The 23,898-nt window shown below is 42.5% G+C and overlaps 1 protein-coding gene across 1 annotated transcript in view; it reads right to left on the bottom strand.

The window, feature by feature from the left end:
• Positions 1-23,898, bottom strand: part of LOC109993383 (glucosidase 2 subunit beta) — a 130,093-nt gene that overhangs the window by 36,576 nt on the left and 69,619 nt on the right. Inside the window, exons 11-12 of the mRNA XM_020646332.3 lie at positions 2,544-2,613; positions 445-534 (exon numbers count right to left, since the gene is read on the bottom strand). Coding sequence (XP_020501988.2) covers positions 445-534; positions 2,544-2,613 — 160 coding nt within the window. The remainder of the gene's footprint in view (positions 1-444; positions 535-2,543; positions 2,614-23,898) is intronic.

Below are 23,898 nucleotides of genomic sequence, written 5' to 3' on the forward strand. Positions count from 1 at the left end.
CTTAGAGCTCACAAATTATCAACTTTCAATGGAGGATCTTTACCGAGACGCTTCAGATTTACTACAGATAGCATTTGTTCCAGATCGGTTCATCAAAATACGATCGATCCCAAACACTATGTTAACTTCAACTTACGATGGTTCTTTGAAAATGTTTTACTTTTCCATCCAGTGGTTTTATGGCTTCCTGCTGTGCACATGCATGACACGAGTAATTGCTTTCCGGGACTTCCATTATTGAGTAGACAATGCTATTAAGAGCTTTAACAATTCATGAGACGACTGTCAAAACTATTAAAATGTGTGTTTCTGCAAGTGTAATGGAAGTTATTATGATAAAAACATGTTTTTACATGAAATAACACAATGTGAGACAAGTTCTTGTAAGAACGCCGGTCAAAATAAAGCATTTAGATCATGAAATGAAAATGTGTCAACACTTACTCGTATACTTTCAGCTTGTAACACTGACTGTTCAAAAACAGGAACTCCCAGTCCGGTCCATAGTCTATGGTCAGCAACTTCTGGAGATCACTGAGGAAAACAAATCAAATATACATATAAATATAAGGTGACCATTTTCTGAAAGAGTAAAATTGTATGGCAATCAAAAAGTTACAAAAATATGTTCAGAAGAACAATACTATGTTTTGTTAAGCTGCATGGCTTCTTACAAACGCCACATACATTTTATTTAATCGTTAATTAAGCATCTGTGGAAAAAAAAGTAGTCCAACGATGTATAAGGTTACAGAGAATGTGATAAATACATTTGCGTACACCTCTGTAATGAATGCAAACAAAAGTTTAGACTTTTTTGTTAGCCTTTATGCAGATGATGTTGTGTTCTTTATGCCAGATTTTTCTAAATTTAGATGTAAATATCACAACCTATTGCATTTTAACACTAGCGTCAAGCCAGATCATCACCTCTAGATATTACACAAGTTAATTAGTTTTTATGAAGGAGAAGTTTTCAGAAAAATACCTGAACTGAAGTTATGTACTGGTTTATAAGAAAATCTGCAACAACTTCCCATTTTCATATAGGAGAACCAAGGCTGTTTCAAAGTTCTGGATATAGGTCAATTACTTTAAGTCCCTGACAAGCGGCTTTAATAACTTTTAAATGACTCCAAACTGTGCTGACAATGTAACTTTATTTTCCTTGACGCTTTAAATGACTGACTCCCTCCATAGTAAGTTGATGAGGTGGCCCTTTAAGCCCATTTCTATGCAGTGTCTCCAATTACTGAAGCTGGTGAAGGCTGCTTTTCTTCACTAATCGCAAATAAGTGAACTGAGCCCTATCTCTAATGGTGCACGGGCCCTGATTTCCATATTCATGAGGCAGAATTGCTAATGGGGTTAACAAATGTTTAGGGAGGGTGATTGTTACGCTTGAGGTTGATAAGGTAGGGGGGGTCAGGAAAGCAACGCAGGTTACGTGGCTGTGTGTGCATGTGAATCAGAGCAGGGCAGGGGTCAGGACAATCATGCACAGAGGCAATTTTGGTGGAAATTACCCTTTAGAGGATGCAAAAAGAATAAAAGATACGGAACACAATATCCTATGCTGATTCAAAAAGTGAAGGCACTAGCATACCTCTATCTGCCTTCTGATAAAAGACAGTGCCTGCAGAGAATAATGGGGGGTTGCTCTTACACACATAAATGACATTTAGTAATTTGACCACGAGCGACTAAAACAAGGTGGACAATGAAGGAAAAGAGCAACTGAAGTCATGCCAGCTCCTTTTTCCTCTTTCCTCCTCACACAGGGGTTTGTTTCAGGGAAATAAATCTTGACCTTTTGGTAACTGCCATCTCTGCGGTGGACTTCTCCTTTCTCCCTGCTGTAATGAACAGTTTGCAGGCCTGAGGGCCACAGCAGCTACTTATCAGATGGCTTCAAAGCTCTGTGGAAACATCTGACACGGAGCAGGAGTATGTAACAACACATTTCATCCAATGCTGCCCAGATTTAGATTTCTTATATGCAACAAAATCAATTAAATTTCAATGTATACATAATATTTATATAGCATTATGTGCCTGACAGATTTTTTTATACCAGACAAAATAAATGAAAAACCAACTTGATGTCACAGGGGTCCCTGTTTCCATTAAAACAGAAATAATTAGTGTTTGCTTGACTAATTTGTGCCATGTCTGCCTTTAAAAAAAATGCCACAAAGAAGTTAGTTTAATTCAAACTGAGGCAGGCGCTCTTCTGCTCAAAGTAAGTCAGAATTGGCCTACCCGCCGGAGCACAGTAGGCGACCAATAGCGTTTGTTTTTCTTCATTAAAATTAGCCCTAGGTATCACACAGTGCAAATTCATTACTGTGCAGCTTCTGAGCACAGAGGGATGGAGTCTATTTTAAGGGTCTGCTTATACACCAAACAGCTTGCAATACTGTGGCAATGTGAGAAGTAAAAGCATTGTCCACGTGAAGAGGAAAATGCTAAGGATTCACCCACAAATAATGTGACAATGGAAGCTAACCTCTGCCTCGATATCTCTGTTATTATTCTCTTACCTTATTTCTGTGTTGACTGTGTCGTAGGCTTCTTCTACCTTTTTCAGATTGGTCGCCTCCCACTCTGCAGCTAGACAAAACAAAAGGTCAGACAAATTAACAATGTGGAGTTGTTGCGTCTCAACAGCTGCGTGATGCTAAACAGTGGGCTTTTAATGTAGGCTGTTACATCTAGGACTGGGAAGGGTGCAAGGCTGCACACATGAAGAGGAAAATAAGTGATTTCCAGGTGCGGTGACTGCAGGAAAGGCCTGCAAGCTTATTAGTCTGTTAACACCGACAATTGTGTGAACTGAGATGGAGAGGGAGAAGAAGTCGGAGGGAGTGTGAGAGCAGCAGAGGTGACCACAGCGATGATATGTTTGTCTCTCTTTGTCACACTCGCATGTCACTAATATGACAAAATGTCAGACTGTAGTGGAGACGCAGTCTTCATAGTCCTGTAAATGATTGTGACAGGCTGAAGAAATATGAAGTCAACGTCCATGTGTATACCTGCTGTGTGAACAGCTGATGATTTTGTTTTTATACGTGACATGATAAATGTATTGTTGATTTCGAAAAAAAATATTTGAGATTTGATTTGAATAATTTGTGACACAATTTAATCTGCTGTAACTTAATGGCCACTTGGGGGCAGAAGAAAAGTTTTTTTTGTAGAGATAGAACAGTGGATAGAGTCGGGAATCAGAGAGAGAGAGAGAGAGAGAGAGAGAGAGAGAGAGAGAGAGAGAGAGAGAGAGAGAGAGAGAGAGAGGGGAATGACATGCAGGAAATAGCCACAGGTCAGAGCTGAACCCGGGCCACCTGCCTGGAGGACTACAGCCTTCAAACATGGGGCGTGCTCACTAACCACTACGCTACCGGTGCCCCAGAAGAACAAACTTAAACTGACATATTTTCACAGTATAAATTAGTTCTGAGTCTAAATTGACTTAATTGGACAACGTGGACACACATGTTCTGGCTACTTGATGAATGTAGACCCAATGTTAGCGTAGTTTCACAACTTGGATACAAAATACTTTTTGTGTTTTGATACTCATCTTATTAGCCATATTATCAGCTCCATTTTTTTCATTTCCAACCGCCCCGCCCCAAGGGAAAAGTGTGGCTCTTTAGCTGTTAAGTGCCCTACTGTCTCCACAGCTTGTAGCTTACTTTGTCTGTCACTTAGTGGTGGCCTCGTAGTACGCACCCACTTCTACAGAGCTTTTTCTTTTTTTTTTTTTTAAATCTGAAAACAGCCTCCTGCTGATGCTGGAATCAGGGTTGAAAAGAGCTGAGTATTTAAGTCCTCAAAACCAAAGCAATGAGATGAAGGATGTTAAAACGCTCTGTCAAGTGACAATGTTCTGTTGGTTTGTAACTCCGAGCAACTCTTTTCATGTTACACTGCGGCCCTTTGATCAGTTGTTCATGTAAAAACAGTAAAGAGAAGCTTTAAGCCTTGGATCAGCCGGGAAGTGAAACAGCTGTTTTCAGCTACAGGCTGTTTTGCCACGTTGTTATTTTATGTCAATAGAAACAGAACATATTCAGGTAGTTTAATTAACACAAAACAATCAATCTGAGGCTCTTGGTACCTCTGTGGTTGATCAAAAGATGAACATTCAATGAGGCAGTAAAAGTCTTAAAAGTGATGGTCAGATAAAATAATAAAAAGGCTGATTATAGAGAATCTGAAAGAAATCCTAATAATTTGCTGCTTTCCCCATTGTCCATTAACAGAAAACACAATCAGCAGTGAACATCTGGAGGACAATACATCCATATTTCATATTAAACCAATATTATTAACAATGTTAGCCAGCGGTAATATTTGCTTACAATTCGTTGAATGCTAGCGTTAGCTATGTGATGTAGCTGTAGGTACCCACCGCGTTACTTTATAGCTTATATTAGCTTGAAGTTTCATCCTGCAGGTTTTTACTCCCCCCTTATCTTTAAAAGTTCTGACCTGTCGGGAAGCAGCAAAATGAAATTCAATTTTCAAACCTGGAAAATAGAAGCACAACATAACGACAGCTTCCCACCCTGAGCTTGACATCAGAGGGAAATAGCTTCCATGTTCATAGCGTGAATAACACATTTAGTGTGTGGAGTTATACACAAGATAACCAGATATTTCTTAGTCATAGTGATAAGTGTCTCACTGTGCTTTTTCAAATGAATACGGTCATAATACTTACTTAACTGTCATGGATGACTTATCAAAAGAGGCCAACGGTTTGGTAGAATATCTACTAATTCATTTTACAGGTGAACCGTGTTGCCAACTGTGTTTTTCCCCTTCACGGTTAAACGCGAACAAAGAGGCTGACACCCTGAAGAGACAGGAAAGCGAATTGGGGAAAAGGCTGAAAAGACTCCAGTTTAATTGTGCAGTGCCGGCAGACTCTGGGATTCAAAAGGGTTTCTGGTTAGTGGAAAGGTTTATCTCGGTCGTCGCCAAACTCTCGTATGCCGTGAGGACCGAGTGGGAAGCTGTCGCAAGCGCTGGTCTGAATACCAATTAGCATGTTCCTTGCATGTGGTCTCAGCTGGTTGCCCATAAAGATGCCGCCACACAATTCCCCCCGGCGCCTTTTTTTTTTTTTTTTTTGCCAAACCTTGTACAGATGTGGTGTGTCCAAGAGGCAAGCTGTGTTATTTCCCAACGCTGCTGAGGCTATTTTTACAGCACCAAGAGGGGCAGATTTGTCCCTAACCCACCCCAAGTCCCCTCAAACTCCTCCAGAAAATCACATTTCTCTCCAGTCGTCTCTTGGATACTCTCTTGCCCTATTTCTCCCTCCCTCTCTCTCTCTCTCTCTCTTTTGCAGACACACACACACACACACACACACACACCAATCTTCAGGCATCAGCAATGACAAAAGGAGACGCAGAATCCCAAGTGGGTGACATTTGACCCCTTGCAGCAGCCCAGCCGTACACAGAGACAGACTGAGAGAGCAGCCAGGCGTACAGAAATACCCAGAGCAGGGAACGCAGGGCGAGTGAAGCCTCTCCAATGGTCTCTGCACCAGTCAGGCCGACATAACCTGAGGTACAGTACACCAAATCAACCTCAAGTTTATGCTCTAATGACTGCGGGAATTAGATTAGCGGTCATACGGTCATTGGATGTCATGGCATGACAATAACAGCGCGGATAAATTAGCTGCTTCAGCTTGTTTTTTTGTTTTTTTTATGTTCTCATGCTACATAAAGCTAATCAACATAATGGCTCCAGATTCAAACAGTTATTTATGCCGTGCACGAGACAAGTTGCTATATGATGAGGGGGAAAAAAATTACTTTAAGGTGAAAAACTGAAAACTAAACTGACCAACGGTTAATTTCTTTTCCATGTCAGGAAATGTACTACACTTTGCTTTACCATCAAGAGGCTTTTTTTTTTTTTTTTTTTTTTGAAACCTCAAAGGCTGCTACAAAAATAGCAGGAAAGTATTACGCTGTGTAGTAATCTTCAGCCGGAAATCTCCTGTGCATACAAACCTCGAGCTGCAGACCGGAGATGCTCTGTTTACATGCAGTGGATCAATAAGCAAGGCAATTTCTCTGCAGCTCTAAGAAAAGAAAGCTGGGCGTCGTTGCAGCGACGCTTAACCGAGCGAGAGCGATGCAGCGAGGGCCACCCCTTGAACCTCGCACTCCACACAGGCAACAGACACTGTCAAGCTGGATTTACGTCAGCATATGTAGGTGTTTACTTTTGTTGTCTCTTTAAAACAAAAAACAGTCAGCGTGCTCAAGCTTTCTTCAAGTTTCCTCTTAACCTCTTGTTATTCATCGCCATCTGTCAGCCATGTTTTTCTTCTTCTTTTTCTTCATTTTGACTTTCTCTGCTGCTTCAATATTTTCAGCATGAGCTCCTCAGAGTCTTCCTGTCACCCTCACCTCCTTCTCTCCGTCTCTATTTCCCCTCCGTTTCCCTACGCAGCTGACGAACTCGTTCTCACTGCGGCGAGGGGAATGGGGAGGGCTAAACTATAGGTTGAGGATTCCTGTAATGGAATGTTTACGGCAGGTTGTAACAATGAGGCCTTTCACATACCGTCAACAGGGCTGGTTGAGAGAAAGAATAGCCACCTGCAACCGTCACAGAAGTCCGCCCATTGGTGCAAACTGTGCCTTTCAGTGAGACATGTTACATTAACTGATATCAATTTTAATCTTTAATACAAAGTCCTTATTGAAAAGCGCCGTCGTTCACTTTCTTTTCCCTGTGTTTCTGTCCTTATCCGTCCAAATCTTACAAATGATTGTGAAAACTGTCGCAGAGGAGTTGAGGAGAGGTCAAGCTCGCCGCCTGCATAATCGTTATGTTGCAGTGTCTGATTACATTAGGGTTGAGTGAATAACAGTAGCTGGCAGAAATAGCATCATGTTTTGAACCATCAGTACAATTCAGAGCCCTGCGACTGACTCACTTTGTGTTCGTTCTCCCACACTCTCCTTTTATCACACAGCGGCCGAAGGACGAGTGCGGCACCAAGACTCGGATGCATTGACAGTAACTATCGATCCATTCACCGCACCGCTGCTCATGTATCGTTAACCAACGCTGAGAGAAAGCACTTCACATGTGATTTGCTTATTAGAATAAAATCAGATGTTTTTTATTGTCATTTAACAAGGTAAGAAAATCAGAGTCGCATCATCTGGTAACCGTAGACGTACTGTATATTGTGTTGTCTATATAGCGCTTATAACAAGGTCATCCACTCAGGCTTTAATACTTACATGCAATAGTTAACATCACAGTAGAGCACAAGCCTTCGTGCTCAGATAATTAGCGTGTTAAATTGACTGGAAAACAACAAATCTTCCTTTAAGAACTTTGTTACGGAGAAATAAAAAAACATATTCTATTATTAACTTCAAAAGACGTTTTCTTCTTTCCTACAACCTGATTGACAAATTTAACAACCCGAACCTGAACATCTGTGTGTTCTTGACTCTTACTTGAGAAGTCCAGAGATCACATCTTGGATTCTTAGAAACCAGTGACAGCTTCGTCCCTATTTTCTAACATCTCATAGACAAATAGTGAATGCATTGCTACATTAAAAACTACAGTTACTTGCATCCATCGCTCACTGATGAGACCGAGACCTGAAAAATAATATGAGTTTTTGAGAAATATCTTTTTTTTTGCTTTATACCTATCTTTTTTTTTTGGTCAGTGTGATATAAAGATACAAATATCAGGGGGGCACAGGTAGTGTGGGGGGGGAAGTGCGCTCGCCCCATGTGCGGACGCTTTGGTCCTCCAGTTGGGCGCCCGAGTTTGAATCCAACCTGTGGCACCTTTCCTGAAAGCCGTTCCCAACTCTCTCTCTTCCCTCATTTCTGCCTCTATCCACCGTCCTATCTCTACACTCAGGGCCCAAAAGCCCCCAAAAAATAAATCAGATAACAGATAGCCGCCAGCAAGCATAGCTTACATCATCTAGCTCGGCTTTGTATGAAAGTAACAAAACCTGAACACCCAAAGCTAACGCCATCATATAGCAGAAAGAAAAAAAAAAAAACAGAGCACACCTCATTGTAAAGTATGCACTTTGTGGTTGAACCGAGTGTCATGTACAGGACAAATCCTTGGCTGAGAGAAGTGACTTCACGAGGTATTGTCGTCGACATAAAGTGGCGAGTGCACCAGCAGAGTCACCGCTCATGGCCAAGAAGTAGAATAAAAAAAAAATCAGTGTAGCTTCTTACAGAGCTACTTCTTAACCTAGCCATTTGCCTCAATTTAGGACCTTATGCTAAGCTAAGCTAGCATGTAGCTTCATGTTGAACGGTCAAATAAAAGAGCGTTACCAATCGTTCTACTTAACTCTCAGAAAGAATGCAAACAAGCACACTCCTAAGACTTTCAAACCATTTCTTCAAAAAGTTACTTGATACACTTTTTCTATGTGTTTGGACTTGATGTAGGAACGCTGATGTCAAATTGAATACCCGGTATAATGAGATGAGGAGGTGTTGATGAGTGGCTACAATACTATTCATGCGATGGCGGTAAAATGCGTGCAAGTGCAGCAGTCGGAGTCAATTGCTCATGTAATCATCATGATGAGAAATCACTGTTTAACATTTAAACAGAGAAAGGGGGCCCGATGAGCAGAATAAACAGTCTGTGCAGAGTGAGTTCACTCTGCAACAACTGGGTGCTGTTTATGAATATGTATGCTGTAACAAATGCCTAGGAGCTGACCTACTTCTGTGTCTCCTCTGCTCATGACTTGGTCCCCTTCCGGGGTAACTCTGTCATCTCGCAACATACTGTAATAGCAGGAAGGATGCGACTCTCATGTACAAATCAACGCGCTCCCTTTTGATGGTTTTGTAAGTGATGATCAACGTCTGCTGAGGGGAGAGCGCACGATAGGTGGTCGTGCAGCTGCAGGAACGGTTAGATCCGCTAATGACAAGTTACTCATCCAGCGCGCGCACACACACTCTCCGACGCGGGTTTTGACAAGTTTATCATCTTTCCCCTCGCCTAAATGTGCACGAACATTGATGTGTACTGGTTCAAAGGGAGCTAAAAAAAAATGAAAAAAAAAAATACACGTGATGTTTCAATGCTTACTCAAGTAGTCATGTGAAGTGAATGCAAGCAGATGCGGGAAACGGCGTAAATGTGTGATGGACAAGTAGGAGCAGACAAAAGAGAGCTCTCGACATAACTGGGGCTGCACGCTGGAGAGCTCTCGTCTGCACCATCTCATGAAATATCTTTATCCGAGATGATCTTGGTGCGGTGCCAAGCGCTGTTAGCTTCAGGAGCCGGGAAAGGGAAAAATCTATTTCAGACAACATAAGAGACAGAAAGCTGGCAGCCGCTCAAATCAGGCTCCCAATGTTTGATAAGTGAAAATGGGCTAATTTGGTGTATCCCTCCAACGGTTGCAATCCAATACATTCCTCCTGTGGCTATCAAAACACACGATCGACGGTGAGAGGCAAATCTTTTCAGCCCCTCGACGGCTCGACAGGGGGAGGGGGGGGAAGAGAGAGGGTAGCTTGCTCATTCTATAGCGAAGAGAAGCTTTCCCACAATGCTTCTCTGCTGGCTCCTACTCTGCTCCTTCTGTCAAACCCGCACTCAAGGTGAGCATAATTATATCTCAAGGACGTGGGGTCAGAAGTCAGAAGTCCCCCCCCGCCCCCACCTCACTGCTTAACGTTCTACATCTAATTCAGAGAGTGCTGAACAGAGACTTTAATTAACATCAGCCCCCTCGCCAAGGTTTGTAACCTGCCAGAGGAGCAGCAGCAGCAGCAGCAGCAGCCACCACCCCCCCCCCCCCCCCAGTGCTCCCCTTACACACCCGAGCCCCGCTGCCTCACGCGCCAATTCATTTGTTGAGTGCTGAGATGCATTGTCTTGGAACGGCTCCCTGGTCGCCCCAATGTGAACTCAGAGACATGTTGGAGCGTTTGTATGTGGGAGACGGAGGTGTAGGAGTGCGATTTATGAAGAGAGCTGACGCGCAAGACTCCTGTGAAGTTAGCAATTTACGTTTAGTATGGAAATGTCCAATTTCTTAAACGTTTATGAATACGAATGAAGAGTGTCCGGTTGTGTGATTGTGATTTGTTTCATACAGGGACAGGCACAAGCATCTTCCTTTGGTGGCCAGCGTATACGTAGGTTGTATTTTTTTTAATCATTTGGCCTTTATTGGATATGGAAAGCCGATATGATATATGGGGAGAGAGAGCAGGGGGATGAAACTGCACCCAAATGGTCGCGGCGAGGCAGTGAGTTCGAGGACTGCAGCCTCTGAATATGAGGCACCTTTTACATTTTTGAAGTTTAAACTTTTATACATTTCTTTGACTTCAAGTGAAACCATCATGGCAGGAGCTGAAGCGTTATCTGTCGCTCAAGTTAGCTCAAAAGGAAATGCTGACACGCAAATGTTGAACCCAAACATCTAATCTTACTACAATTCATGAACATTCAATCATTTCTACAACATATCCGTCACTACACTTCAGGATGGCTATATATACCTTGTAGTTCCCATTCTTGCATGCCCTTTACTCCTTAAATGCTAAAACCGAACAACACATAATCCAGAAGTATATGTTTGCCCCATGGATGACACAATTGCCAACTGACCAAAATATAGAGTTCAAGAGCAGAGTGCACATATTTGCTGTATTTGAATTCACAGTGCACAGAGACTCAATTTACTACACAACGAGGGAAATCCTCCCTGCACCTCAGGAAGACACCGCTGTGCCTGCATGAAAATACAGCCAATAAGCAAAAGCAATGACAAATCTGCTTCCTCATACACTGCCACAATATGAGTTGGGAATAAAAAAATAAATTAAAAAAAACGGTTTCGCTCCTGGGAATTCAAAAAGTGGATCCAGAGTGGCAGTTAGCAGCTTATAATCTGCGGCAGACATTGGCTCTAAAGTGGTTACCGGGCAGCTCGAACTGCATCGAGGCCTAAACCAGCAGCGTTAGCACTGTGGACGGCGTGTGCTCCGCGAGAAATCCGATGAGGTTGCACAAAGGACGGGGAGGGGGGGGTGGGGGGGGTGGGGGGCCAGACAAACTCAAACACAGTCAGCTGTAGCTCAGCAAGGACCGGCTGAAATTGGAGCGGTGATGATAGCACCATGGACAGCACCAGTTCCACCCCGTCTAAGTCAGCACCACGGAGAGCGCTTGCTGAGCAGGCGGTGGGGGAAAACAGACCGTGCAGAAAAGCCTGCGCTGCAACTACAGTTACACAACAATGCCTTGTGTAGAGATGGAGAAGACAGCTGGCTTAATGCTGGTATTTGCTTTTGCCAGCATCTGTTTACACCACATCTAACCAGAGGGACTGAAAAATGTACGCCTGGATCATAATAGGTGGGGAGCAGAAGTGACATTTGTCGCTAAGGCGACTTTTGGGGGGGGGAAACGAGCCAAAAGAAGATCTCCACCCTGTCCATCTCTGTACACCAACTGCTGCACTTACAGCGCTGATATGCTAATGTCTCTCTCCGAATGTAGGGGCTTTTCAGGACATGTCAGACAAATTAGAGAGTTAGAAGGCGAGGCGATAGAGACAAAACACGCACACACGCTGACACACATACGACTGGTGAAGTGAGATGACAACAAAGGAAAGCCTGGGAGTGTGACAGAGGTAGGATGACGGAAAGAGAGGGGGGAAGGGCGACATGTCAGGGGCTGTTGGACTTTACTGCCCGTTAGTGATTGGCTTACAGCTAGCGAGGGCGCTAGTGAGCAGCACTGACCCCCAAACCAGTCCCACTGGCCCTGAAGGGAAGTGGTTGGTGGGCGGATGGTATTGCCACACGCAACAGCTCTGTGAATATGCTATATATATACACTGTATATACGTGTGTGTGTGTGTGTGTGCGTGTGACATCTCCACCACATCAGTCTAATCGGGGGGAAAGAGGGGGTGAGGGGAGAACGACAAGTGTGAGTCAAGTCATCACGCTACGGCTGGCGATACACTCCAGGATAGCTCTCACAGGCCCTGCAGCATCGCTCTTTATAGCAGCAAGCCTGGTTCAGACACACACACACTATTACAGAAACACACACACACACACACACACACACACACACACACACACACACACACACACACACACACAGAGTTGGGGGATGATTGTGACGCACCTGCAACACAAATGCATACTGTGTAAACAGCTGCAAGGTTTTGCCAGCGTCTTCTTCAGTGATGCAAATGTTTGACTAACACTTTTTGGTTCAAACAATCGTTGCTGATTTGTAGAAAAAGAAGCAGCCTAATACTCCTATAAACTTCCATCATAATTCTTCCTTACTGAGCAGTCATTCTAAATGACACAGTCACTCAACTGTTCTGTCTTCATTCCCCAAAGGAGCCTTTCCATCCCCCCCCCGCCCCCCACCCCACTACTTTTCAAGACAGACCCATCTGCCTCATTTACTTTTCCAACCACCCTCAATCCCCACTGGATCGAGCGTGTTACCTCCCTTTCTCTTGGCAGTGTCACAATTGTGAGCAAACCCTGCGTGAAATGTGTGCGCACATTCGCCTGTTTGTGTGTGTTGCAGGGACAAGTGTGGACAAAACAAACGGTGACGCCAAGACCGAACCCCTCTTGTGTCAGTTAATTATTTTCAGCGGTGGCGATGCCGTCGCTGACTGAACACACAGCTTAAGACTTTGCTGAGGGGCACTGGTTTGTGAAAGGCGTGCCGGCCCTTTAAATAATACTTGCACTAAATGAGCGGGACGGGGCTCTGGCTACCAACACTGATACAGCAGCCGCAGCCTGATGGCAATTATTTAGACATCCACTTGCTAATTATAATAGAGGATGACAGGTGCCCAAAACAATTTGTGCACAAAGTGCCTGTGAGCTTTGGCGCGCGGTTGTGTCTGCTTATGGTTGGAGATAAAGATAGCCGTGCCAGTGTCTCGTCAAACAAACATCTCTTTCACTTCTCGGCCCAGCTCAGCTGCTCTTGATCCTTTTTGATGAGCGTGTTGTTACTGAGAAGCAGGATGTCGCCGCTTCAAACAGTTACCTGAAGCTAATTGTAATACACCTGGAAGATATGAAGAGGATAGGGAAGGGGATAAAGATGCATTTTAGATCATAAGGGCCATGATTAGTTTATTTTGGTTCAGCTATATGCATGTATCGATTTGTGTTCTAGCGTATTAGTAATTTAGCAGAGACTGAAATAGAAACCATGAACATCCCTGAATAACTCATGACGACAGAAACACCGGCATTAAATAATGTATAAAAATACTGTCTATACATGCACTTCACTGATATTTCATCATTCATTCATGGTTAAATCATGCATGAAATTCATGATAGATAAGTTGTGGACCCTTATCTAAAGTGTCACCGCCTTTTTTTTCCCCCCCATCTACGTACGCAGTTAAATGTGTGCAGACAAATTCAAGTCCAAGACAAATTTCCCTAAGGAGACATAAAAGTTTCTCGTGTAGTATCTTACCCGAACATATTGTAGCTTTGTTTTTCGGATGGTTGAATCATGGGATTGCAGTGAACCTAAAGGAGTTGTATCTTTGTAACTTTTCTTAATTTAAAAGACTAATCAATTATCAGATTAGTTTTCTGTCATCCAACTCGATGTCACTTGATCCATAACAAACCCTAAAAAAAATACAATCGCAAAAAGGGTGAAGGCATTATTCAGAGGCGTCGCTGGTTAGCTTAGCTGGTTAGGTCACGCGCCCCGTGTACAGAGGCTATAGAACCGTGGGTTTGAATCCGACCTCGGCTCTTTGCTCTACTTCGTCCCCAACTCTCTCCTCCTAACATTTCCTGCCTCTCTTCAGTTGTCCTATCCAACAAAGGCAAAAATAAATGATACCAACCTGATACCAACAACTCATTTGGCATGTAGAATAGAGATCTGTCATTGCTTAGTCATCTGTATTCACTAAAGGGGTCATGAAAGATAAAGTACATTACACACTAATCTATGTAGAAGTTAGGCTACCTAATACAGTATATGTACTGTTCTGCATGCTGGTCCATGTCGCTCTTTTTTGTTTTTTTGCGTGACTCCTGGTCAAATCCATCCAATCACATCTCATATCCCAGAAGCCTTGTTACCGCCACGCGCCCGGCAATCGTTTAACGAACATAAGACACCCAGCCGCTCACACTTATACAGCTATCCACTCCATGAGCACAGAGGAGACATGGAGCCTTCCCATGAGACCGAGGGAGGGAAGGAGGGGGGAGGGAAGGAGGGGGGCGGGGCCAGGAGGTGGTAGAGGGTATATCCAATCACTGAAATCAAGGCAGCTGACTGGTGAATAATGAATATAAATGTGATGCTCTTCGCTGTGGCTGTGAGTGTGTGAGCGAGAGCTGATGCACAGCTGTTGACGTGACGGGGTGATTGCTGGGTGGGTTTACACACACTTAAGAGAGGACTGTATTACTTTCTGTCTTTCAATTGCCTTCTATTTTTTTTTCAGGTTTTTCCTTCCTGTTTGTGTGTTTTTGTGTGCGTGTGTGTGTGTGTATATATGTGTGTGTCTGTGAATGAGGCCTATTGACATCCTTCAGTGTGACCCTCTGACTCCTGACAACTCCAATCAGTAGGACGAGTGGGAGGCGGAGGGGTGGGGGTATGAGTCCACAGGGAACGGTTATGATGAGTGTGCGTGTGTGTGTTTGTGAGAGGACTTGTGTGTGTGTGTATATGTGTGTGCGTGTGTGTGTGCAGATTTTGGGATTGTTGCAATCTGAGAAGTGTCAAGTTAAGAGGAGGCAGAAAATCGCTGTATTCACGTGATGAATTTGTTTTGTATCATCAGTGTTTTCTAGTTGTGACAGGTGTAGTTTTTATTATTTGAAAGTAGAAGATTTAGACACATGAGAAATGTGTCAATTTAATATACAAAATACACATTTAATCAGGGCAGATATCATTTAAGGCCTCCCGCTTAAACAGAAAACAAACAGGGAGGCTGCATCTTCAGTAAGGATTCACTGGCTCTGCAGCTAAATGTCACCTCCTATTAAGCTGGCAATTATCTATTAGCACCATTGCCTGCACTGGGGTTTGTGAGCGTCACATGCCAAACCGTGTGACCTGCCATTTTCTATCAACAAGGTCCAGATTTAGATTTTCCACATTAGTCCCCACATGATGCCAGGCACCGGTGTGAATGAGAGAGAAGGAGGAAAAAAAAAAAACCGTTGCACTTTGCTTAACACAAACACAATCCCAGATGGTTTTCTTCACCACTCGTGAGGAGAGTGAGCCCGACGCTATTCGCGCGCACGTATGTGTGATTTTGAACACGCGAACCCATAAGGAAAACAAAAAAAAAAAAAAGAAAACGTACACCGTCATCCTTCTTTAGACGTTTGAGCCCCTTGGAGAATGTAGACTCCCATTCCTATAATCCTTACTGAGAGTTATGTAAACAGTAGATATAAAGAAGGTGCAAATATTTCTTCTTTTTTACCTTTCATCTAAAAAGGGTTGTGTCCTATAAAGCAATGGTTCCAATAATCAAGTAAAATGAATAGACATGTGCTGTCAGGACGGCAAGACCTCACGCTATTGAAAATGTACCTCCATCCGTTGTGTATTGCAAGCGGCCGCTTTGCTAAGCATGCTGGGATAACATAGTGAGGTGGACCAGACTGGCTGCACCACTTTTCCACAGCTTTTCTCCCTTAATAGGTCATAGGTCATGCATTTAAAGAAAACGGTGGTATACAGCAGGGAAGCGCAGATCTAGGAAAATTGGTTGCGAGCTTTGAGTCCGTACTTCACGACTATCAATGCTACCGTAGGATGAGATCTCAACTAGCACACAGGTAGCTAGCAGGATTGCTAGACTACACGTGGAGAAAACAGATGTCGTTAGAAAGAGCTGCACCGAATCTGCACGTTGTGGATGTGCTGAACGCTATGGAAATCTACAGTTTGAGTATTTGAGAGGCATCGCCGCACCTTGCCCATGACTACTGCCGAGGCCCATTTAAATATCTCATTTAAAGGAGATGGATAATTCTGTTTGTGTGGATTTTGGCGCCCCCTGTGGATGAAGTATATTCAGGCTGTTCAAAAAAATAAAAAATGTTAGCAAGCTCGCTGAGCACGCAAAGGCTGAGCCCCGCGTATGGAATAATGATTGAGAGGAAAACAAGAGTGAATGTGATTTATGACTAATCTGGGCACTCGGTTTCATAAGGCTGTAACTGCACTTTCATTTCCGAGAGTAGTTTGTTACCCACAAGGAGCGAGCCCTGTAAACTCCTCCATGATATAGTGGAGCTACGAGGAACTGGTGGAGCTGCAGGTGGACCTGTTTCCAATTTCTATAGAGGGGGAAATTGAAGTGTGTTCCAATCCAGAGGTCCATCATAAGAGGTTTCATATATTTCCCAGTCGTATGACATATCAGCCAATGATATGGCTTTCCATTGTTTACAACCAAACAGGAGTTTTCTTTTTTTGTGTTTTTTCCCCTCTGCCTTCAGTCCCAGGCTTTCAGGCACTCTTTCATAGGAACGTAAAAAGCGTCACATGATAAAATTCCCTCATCTAATATTTCCTTTCATGACCCACAGCCAACACCAAAGAGCGCCACTTAGGAGCTCCACAGGCCCAATGCTCTATGGTACACCTTTACTAACTATATTTGAATGATTGAAATCTGGAAGAAAACTTTGTTTTTCCTCACTTTCACCTCCTTTCCTTGTTTTGGCTCTCTTGCATGCACTCCGTCTTCTACCCTTTATACTCGGGAATTGAAGAGCCACTCTGGGGTCATAAGCGGCTTCAGGAGTGTACTAAACATCATGAATTACAGAACTAAGAATGGGATTCTTAAGCGAGCCATTATCTAGAAGAGGGATACTTTAACAATATGGCACCGGCAGAGTGTGATCCATGTGACTAACTTGAAAACCTGGGCGTTATGAAACCGGTGACGCACCGGTTCTGTAGCACTGTTTGTAAAAACTACTACATTATGTTCGATTATTTTGTTATTCCCCTACCTCACTGCACTAATTTCTCATTCATATGCATGTAAGATTATGTTGGGAAATAAAAAATCGGTGTGCTGCAGTATCCCCATGGCAGTGCATGCAGCCGCTGTAGAATGTGAAGTAATCAAGGCTCAGCTCTGCACTGTCGGGAGAATATTTAGCCCCTCAATTCACTGCAGAGTGAAAAACAACGGCACAAACTGCACAGATATGATTGACTCGTCTAATCCAATTACATTAAGAAACCGTTGTTCATTTAAGATGTGCATTAAGCTCCAATTTGAGGAATATTTTCTGATTAGCAGACAGCAACAAACAGACTAATTGTTGTGTCTGGTGATTTGAGCTGCATAAAGTGAATCACACGGTGTCAATCAAGCTCCGACTCCCGCACAGAGGGATGCACTGTCGCTGTCAATCGCTGCGACCCGGACATGCAAATCCCACCTCTCCACGTACTCTATAGAGTGTGCATATCAGTGCATTGAGCTCGCTTACATTTGTTTATCCATAGTTGTATTTAACAGCCCTGACATTTACAGAAATTGATTTCCTTCACAGCCTTGCATTTGTTTGAACATACAACGCCGATGACTCTGTAATCCCATTTTAATTAGAAAAGATGTAGCGGGCACGGTAAGCTCATGCGCTCTATTCCCCGCAGCGATGCCACACTGGCAAGGAATCAATCACCAAGGCACCGGTTGCCAGGGCAACAAACGGGGGGCTTCTGCACTACTGTCTAAGTGGTAAATGATTGCCGGTGTAACTCATTGGCGGATGTGAGGAGTTTTTATCTCTCTGTCTGTCTCACTCGCTCTCCTCTGCCTCCCCCTCCTCTCGTCGCATATCCAGAGAGTTAATTAAAAGCAGCTGACATGAAATAAATCTAAATCGGAGCAGAAATGAAACATACAGAACAAATTGAATTCCCACGTCAAGGGGGGTTTGAGGTTGGATGGGTAGGTGTGTGTGTGTGTGTGTGTGTGTGTGTGTGTGTGTGTGTGTGAGTGTGAGTGTGAGTGGTGGTGGTGGTGGTGGTGGTGGTGGGGGGGGCAGAAGGAGGCAGCGGTGGAGGAAAAACTGAATATGCAGTGTGTAATGAAGACAAACATCCACGTGGATGAAGAGCATGGTAAACTGAGAAAATCTGGAGGATCCATTTAAAAAATGTGAAATTTAAACGCTCAGTTTCCTGAATTCAATTTGAAATTAATGAAACATGAAACATTCTTTTTTTTGAGCACAAACATTCTACAATGAAAAGTATTTACGACAGAGGCCCCTTTCAAACATGAAAACTACAGACATATTGATTTGTTAAAGAGACAGCTTTCTGTTTTGTTCAGATATGTGTGAATCCTGAGTTAATGCTCCTCGTGTATAACGCTGATTAACTCACATAGACCATTTGATATTAATCTATTCATCCTTGCAGCTGGCATCTAAGAACATTACAAATGTAAGGTTGTACAAGGGCATTCATAAAACCTGCTTTGTTGCACCAGGAGGGAAATCTTCATATATGGCATCACTTGATATAAGAAGGTCCATTTCAGAAATGTAAAAAAGGCTGTTTGAGTTTATCCAATGAGACGTTGATTTTCTTTGACATAAGCGATGGATTTCAGATCATTGCAGTCAACGAAGACAATGAGATACTGCAACTACATCCAACCACTTAAGACTGACATATGACTTCAATGTAAGAGTCAAAAGGATGCTTTATGAAAATACTCACATAAAAGTGTGCATGTTAACATTAAGAGGGTGGGTACAGGAAGATGCAAAAGAATGGACTTTTTTTTTTTTTTCAATCAAAAATGTTCCTCAAACTATCAGCCATAGTTCGAGCTGCCTGACTTTGCAATGTTCTCAACAAAATGCCTACTAGCATTCTTTAAATTTACCCTTTCTTTTGAGAAAATGTTATCAAAGCTGAACAAAATTTGAGAGAAACCAGGTAAAACTGGTATTGGTAGAGTTTGGCTTCTTCATAAAAGATCAAAATTGAATTTAAGGACCGTAGGCGGAAAAAGACGACAAAGTTCAGGACTCAGCTGCACACGGCGCGGATCAGCACAAAGAATCACTTCAACAACTTTATCTGAACAAAGTATAGCTACACCACAGTAAAGAGACAGGTCAACTGTATTCCCAGTTAGCCCTGAAGGGGTCTCTTTAAAGCCTCATATCAGATGGCCTGTACAGTAAACACAAACACTCCGCCTGTGAAGATCTGATTCTGACCAGCAATAGACATTGTTCTTGAACAAACTGGGGGGACTAGTCTGCTGGGGAAGTTGTCACATTACAACTCCGAAGAACACAGTAGCCCGACACAAGATTTGTCATTTCCACATTTGTAGGGAGTTCTTGCATACTCTTGCATTTTGCATTCCAAGTAAATACAAGCAAATACAGCCAGCAGTGCTGCACGGCTGCTTGTTTATATTCAGTTCCACAATGAGGAGACGTTTCTGGAAGAACTCTACGACTGAGCACAGCCACAAACCTACAGCGCACTTCACCTTGAATCATACCCTCCCTGTTTGTGGAAAGACAGTCAATGTAAGCTCCCACAGGTGCTTCACATTGGTGAAACTGGAAGACTGAACCTGATATGCTACATGATTTTTATAAATGTTTATTTGACGAACAATCAATCGAGCTTCATTAGCAAAGCGCTAACTGTTAACAAATGATTTCCCAAGACATGTTACAAAAAGAGCAGGTCTACCATACTCTGCATTATATAATGTAAAGGCGTTATGTTGGATCACTGAGACTGCAGAGAGTTTTTCAAGATGGCCAAGGCTGAAAAATAATGGGCATGTCTAGGATGGGAACCACTTGAGGACGTCTTGTGTCATATCATGAAATGGAAAATGTCTGCTGTCATACCCACTGGAAATAAAATCTAAGTAGTGTCCCTGCATAATGATGTCAGATAAAAACAGCTGCATTAAGCAGTACTTGAGATGAGTTGTCCACCAGGGCCAGGCTGGGAGAGTAATTACAGAAGGACATATAACATGCATTCACAACAAACCACATGCACTGTTAGGGGAGTTTTCTGTTTGCTGTTTATTTTAAAACCAAACTTAAACTTTTCTATGTCTCTAACAAACATCCATCATTCTGCAAATTAAAGACTTGAGCTCCATCTGTTAGTTTTTAGTTAGTCCACTGGACTTTTACAATAAAACCACAAGGTACAAGAAATATAAAAACTCGTTGTGCACTGTTAAGAGTCTATTCCGCCTGGTACAGTATTTCCTTCTGACTGCATATGTGCTGGTCATCATAACAATCTAGAGCATGATGGTGTGTCTGACTTTCCAATTCCAACTAAGACAGAAAACAAAAGGTACTACTTTTCAACATCACTTCCCTTTTAAATTTTAAAACATAGAATCAACTCTAGAAGAGTGATTTGTTTGTTCAAACACTAACCAACCCAGGGACAACAGATGGAAATTAGCTAGCTAGCTAAATTTGGTACAAAGCATCTCTTCTCTTCTGAGACTAATGGGGTTTTTTTTGTACACTGTCCCTGATTCAAATAAACTAATAAACTAAACTAATGTACAATTTTGTTAGGGGTTTTCTGTCTGTGGCTTTCCTACTTTTAATGCCTCCATCTTTTTTCAAAGTCAGACCATTCGGTGGTAGTTTGCATTCTCTACTTACCAGTGAGTGATGAAGAGTAGAGATCATGTCATTAGGGTTAAAGGGGGGAGAGTTCTGTCAATGGCCAGTCCAGGCCTGCTTAGGCCAAACTTTTCAACAAGCTCTTTGAAAAATAAAACACATCGCATCAGCCCGAGAATGCAACGGTGCGCACTCCAGCGAACTCAGGTTGTCCATCTGGCAGCCGGCGCCGCCTGTCTATCCACTGGGATCATTCCTTCCTCGTCTTCAGCCTCCCACCACTGTCTCTCCAATTAAAAGTTACACATCAGCCTCAAGTCGGAGCCAGACTTCCAGATGGTTGGAATGATAGAGCAAGCTTTTTTTCTTCTGTTGCATTGTCAGTGGAGAAATCAGTTACCTGTGTGTCTATTTTCCAAAAGTGCTGTGCAGTTGGGTGGTTGGCGGAAGCTTTGGGAATTGAGCCGACTTCTTGAGCTTAGTTAAATCCCCAAACTCTGCTCTGTACTTTTAGACACAGCAGTCTGAGAAGTGAGCAGGGAAGTGCAGATTTCAAAAGTTAATACGGAGCTACACTTTCCGTCTTGTAAGGTTCGTAGATGAGATTGTTCATTTTTTTTTTTTTACTTCCGCTGTCTAACTTTTGAGAGATATTACAGAAGCCTCTGCAAAAATTTTGTTATTTTTTTCCCCGTGAGATTTAAGTGTCTTTTTACTTTTACTTTCTTTCTAGCAAACATCGCTTGGTTAGGTTTCAGTTGGGCAGAATTAATGGAATCATGCTATCAAGGGAGAAACTGTGAATTCTCCTCCCTACAGAGACTCTGTGACCTTTATTTAAATCTTGAAGAAAAGGTCAATTAAAGCTTTGCAATTTGATTAGACTTGATAATCTAGTCCACAAGCCTTTAATGGTACAGATTAATCTATCAAAGCAAAGGAAATAGGAACGTCAAGAAGTGAGATTTTTATGAAGTATCTTCAATATGAAGTTTGGGTGTCATAAGCAGCGATGAAAAATGATTTTGAAGAAAATGACAGCTTCAAAAACAAAGGCGCCCATCCAACCATCGCTTAATACAAGTTTATTTTCTACTAAGCTCTGAGGCGCTGACATACATGAAGCCATCACTGACCGCAGATCACAGGAAAGGCGTGTCAGCCTTTATTTCACCATCACAGTGTCTCACCAGTGTTATCCCACATGCTTAAGTGTAGTTGACAGGTAAATCCCAGGGCTGAGTATTTTTGCTGCTCTCATGAAAGTATGTCTGTGTGAACCGCCATCAAATCCCTTGAGACCTTGAGATTGCAGCTCTTGCAAAATATAGAAAAACCAACTGAAAACAACTCGGGACATAATCTTGGGAGACATATGTTGACCAAAGAAAGCATAAAGAAGTGTGTATTGTCTTGGTATGGTCGGCGTCTTCGCAATGCAGCCACAGCCAAGACTGTGGAGAAGCATCAGCTCCAAACTGACCAAGAAATTAACACCAAACCAATGTGGGAGAGAACTTATGTTTTTTTTTCTGTATCATTACAAGGCTGGCAACCACATTCTAGATGATGTGCTATGCTTGAATTCTTTAATTCTTCAGCAAGCGTGAGTTTTCATCCAATAAAATCTGACAGGCACATCTAATGATGAGCAGATCTGCCAGTAGCCCAGTTTTAAAAGCAACAAGGGACTTTAGCTGAATTACAGTTTCTTGAACTGCCAGGAGATTTCGTAACAGAAGCTTTGGACGGTTGAGTTGAATATCACAGCGGTACAAAATGTACACGTTTATTTTGACAGAGATTGCAACAGTCATTATTTAAACCCATTTCATCCAATCTGACATTAAATCAACTTCTTTTTTTTGGCATATTTTGCAGAAACCACAATTACATCTGTTTTCTCATCAATAATTTAGCATTGACCTCTGGGGCTAAAAATATAGCCAATACTGCAGAGCCAACAACTGCAGTTCACCGAGTGGCCACTGGAGGCGATTTCCAAAAGAGAGACAATCCCCCCCCCCCCACCCCATTTCAAATTGCCAATTTTAGAGAAGAATAAAAGATTCCTTGCTTATGGATGTCAATATGTCTGTGCAATCTAAGGTGAAGCATTTCTTATGTCATGTAGGATTGTACAATTGCAATGAAGGCTTTGTATTCTATTCTAAAACATGTTTACACACTAATATAAAAATGGATTTAGTCACTATAGCTAAAATGATTTTAGTGACAACTGTAAAGAGGATGTATTTTCATACATGTCACCCACTGAAATGATGTTAAGAATTGAAGTTGAATTATTGAGAATAATTGAGGTTGAGGATACTTTTAGAGGCACGAGCTGACTTACATCGAAATAGTTCTTCTTTTGTTTTGGGATCTTTTGGAGATCTTATCAGGTTAAAATTGGAAACATATTTTGTGAGCTTTATTGGGGAAAAAAAACATTCTATTATTGTTAGCACTTAGTAGCAGGTATCTTTTTCAAGGCCCACCATATCAGTCTTGGTAGCTCTTTCAGTATTTTTAATAAATTGAGTTATTTGTGATAGCTTGTGCCAAGGGAGTCAGGATGTTGTTGGCTTTTCTTAGCAGATAAAATGGTGGACATAAGTGAAGAGAAAAAGTCTTTACAAGATACCCTACACTTTACGTTCAATGAGTCAGCGACATGCTCTTAGCTTCTTTGGTCAAAGAAATAAACTACTGATGTCAGCTACCAACACAAATCTCATTCTGATGACTTGCTCATTCCCCAGCTAACGTATTAGCCACAGGTCTACACTGTTTAGCTTTGATGACTTCAAATATGGTCACTTCTGGTTCCATACAATCTAGATGGTTGTGACTAAATGTCAAATTCAACGCTTCAAAGGAGGCAGACGAGGAAGCATAGTGGCTCAGTCCATAAGTTATAGGGGTGTGGCAACAATTGTGAATTCTTCAGATTCTGAATGGATTCCACCCAAATCTAATCGAATCGTGAGATGCTGAAGAGTCACACCTGTGGTTATTCATACAGTCTATTTCTACAAATGCTATTGCTAACAACGCTCTACAAATAGAAGAAGAGATAGACAGACATCCATCACACAGCACAGCCAAATCCCTAAAGAGCCCAGAGGAAACAAGGTCATAA

Source organism: Labrus bergylta, chromosome 22, assembly GCF_963930695.1.
Source record: "Labrus bergylta chromosome 22, fLabBer1.1, whole genome shotgun sequence".
Lineage (NCBI taxonomy): Eukaryota > Metazoa > Chordata > Actinopteri > Labriformes > Labridae > Labrus > Labrus bergylta.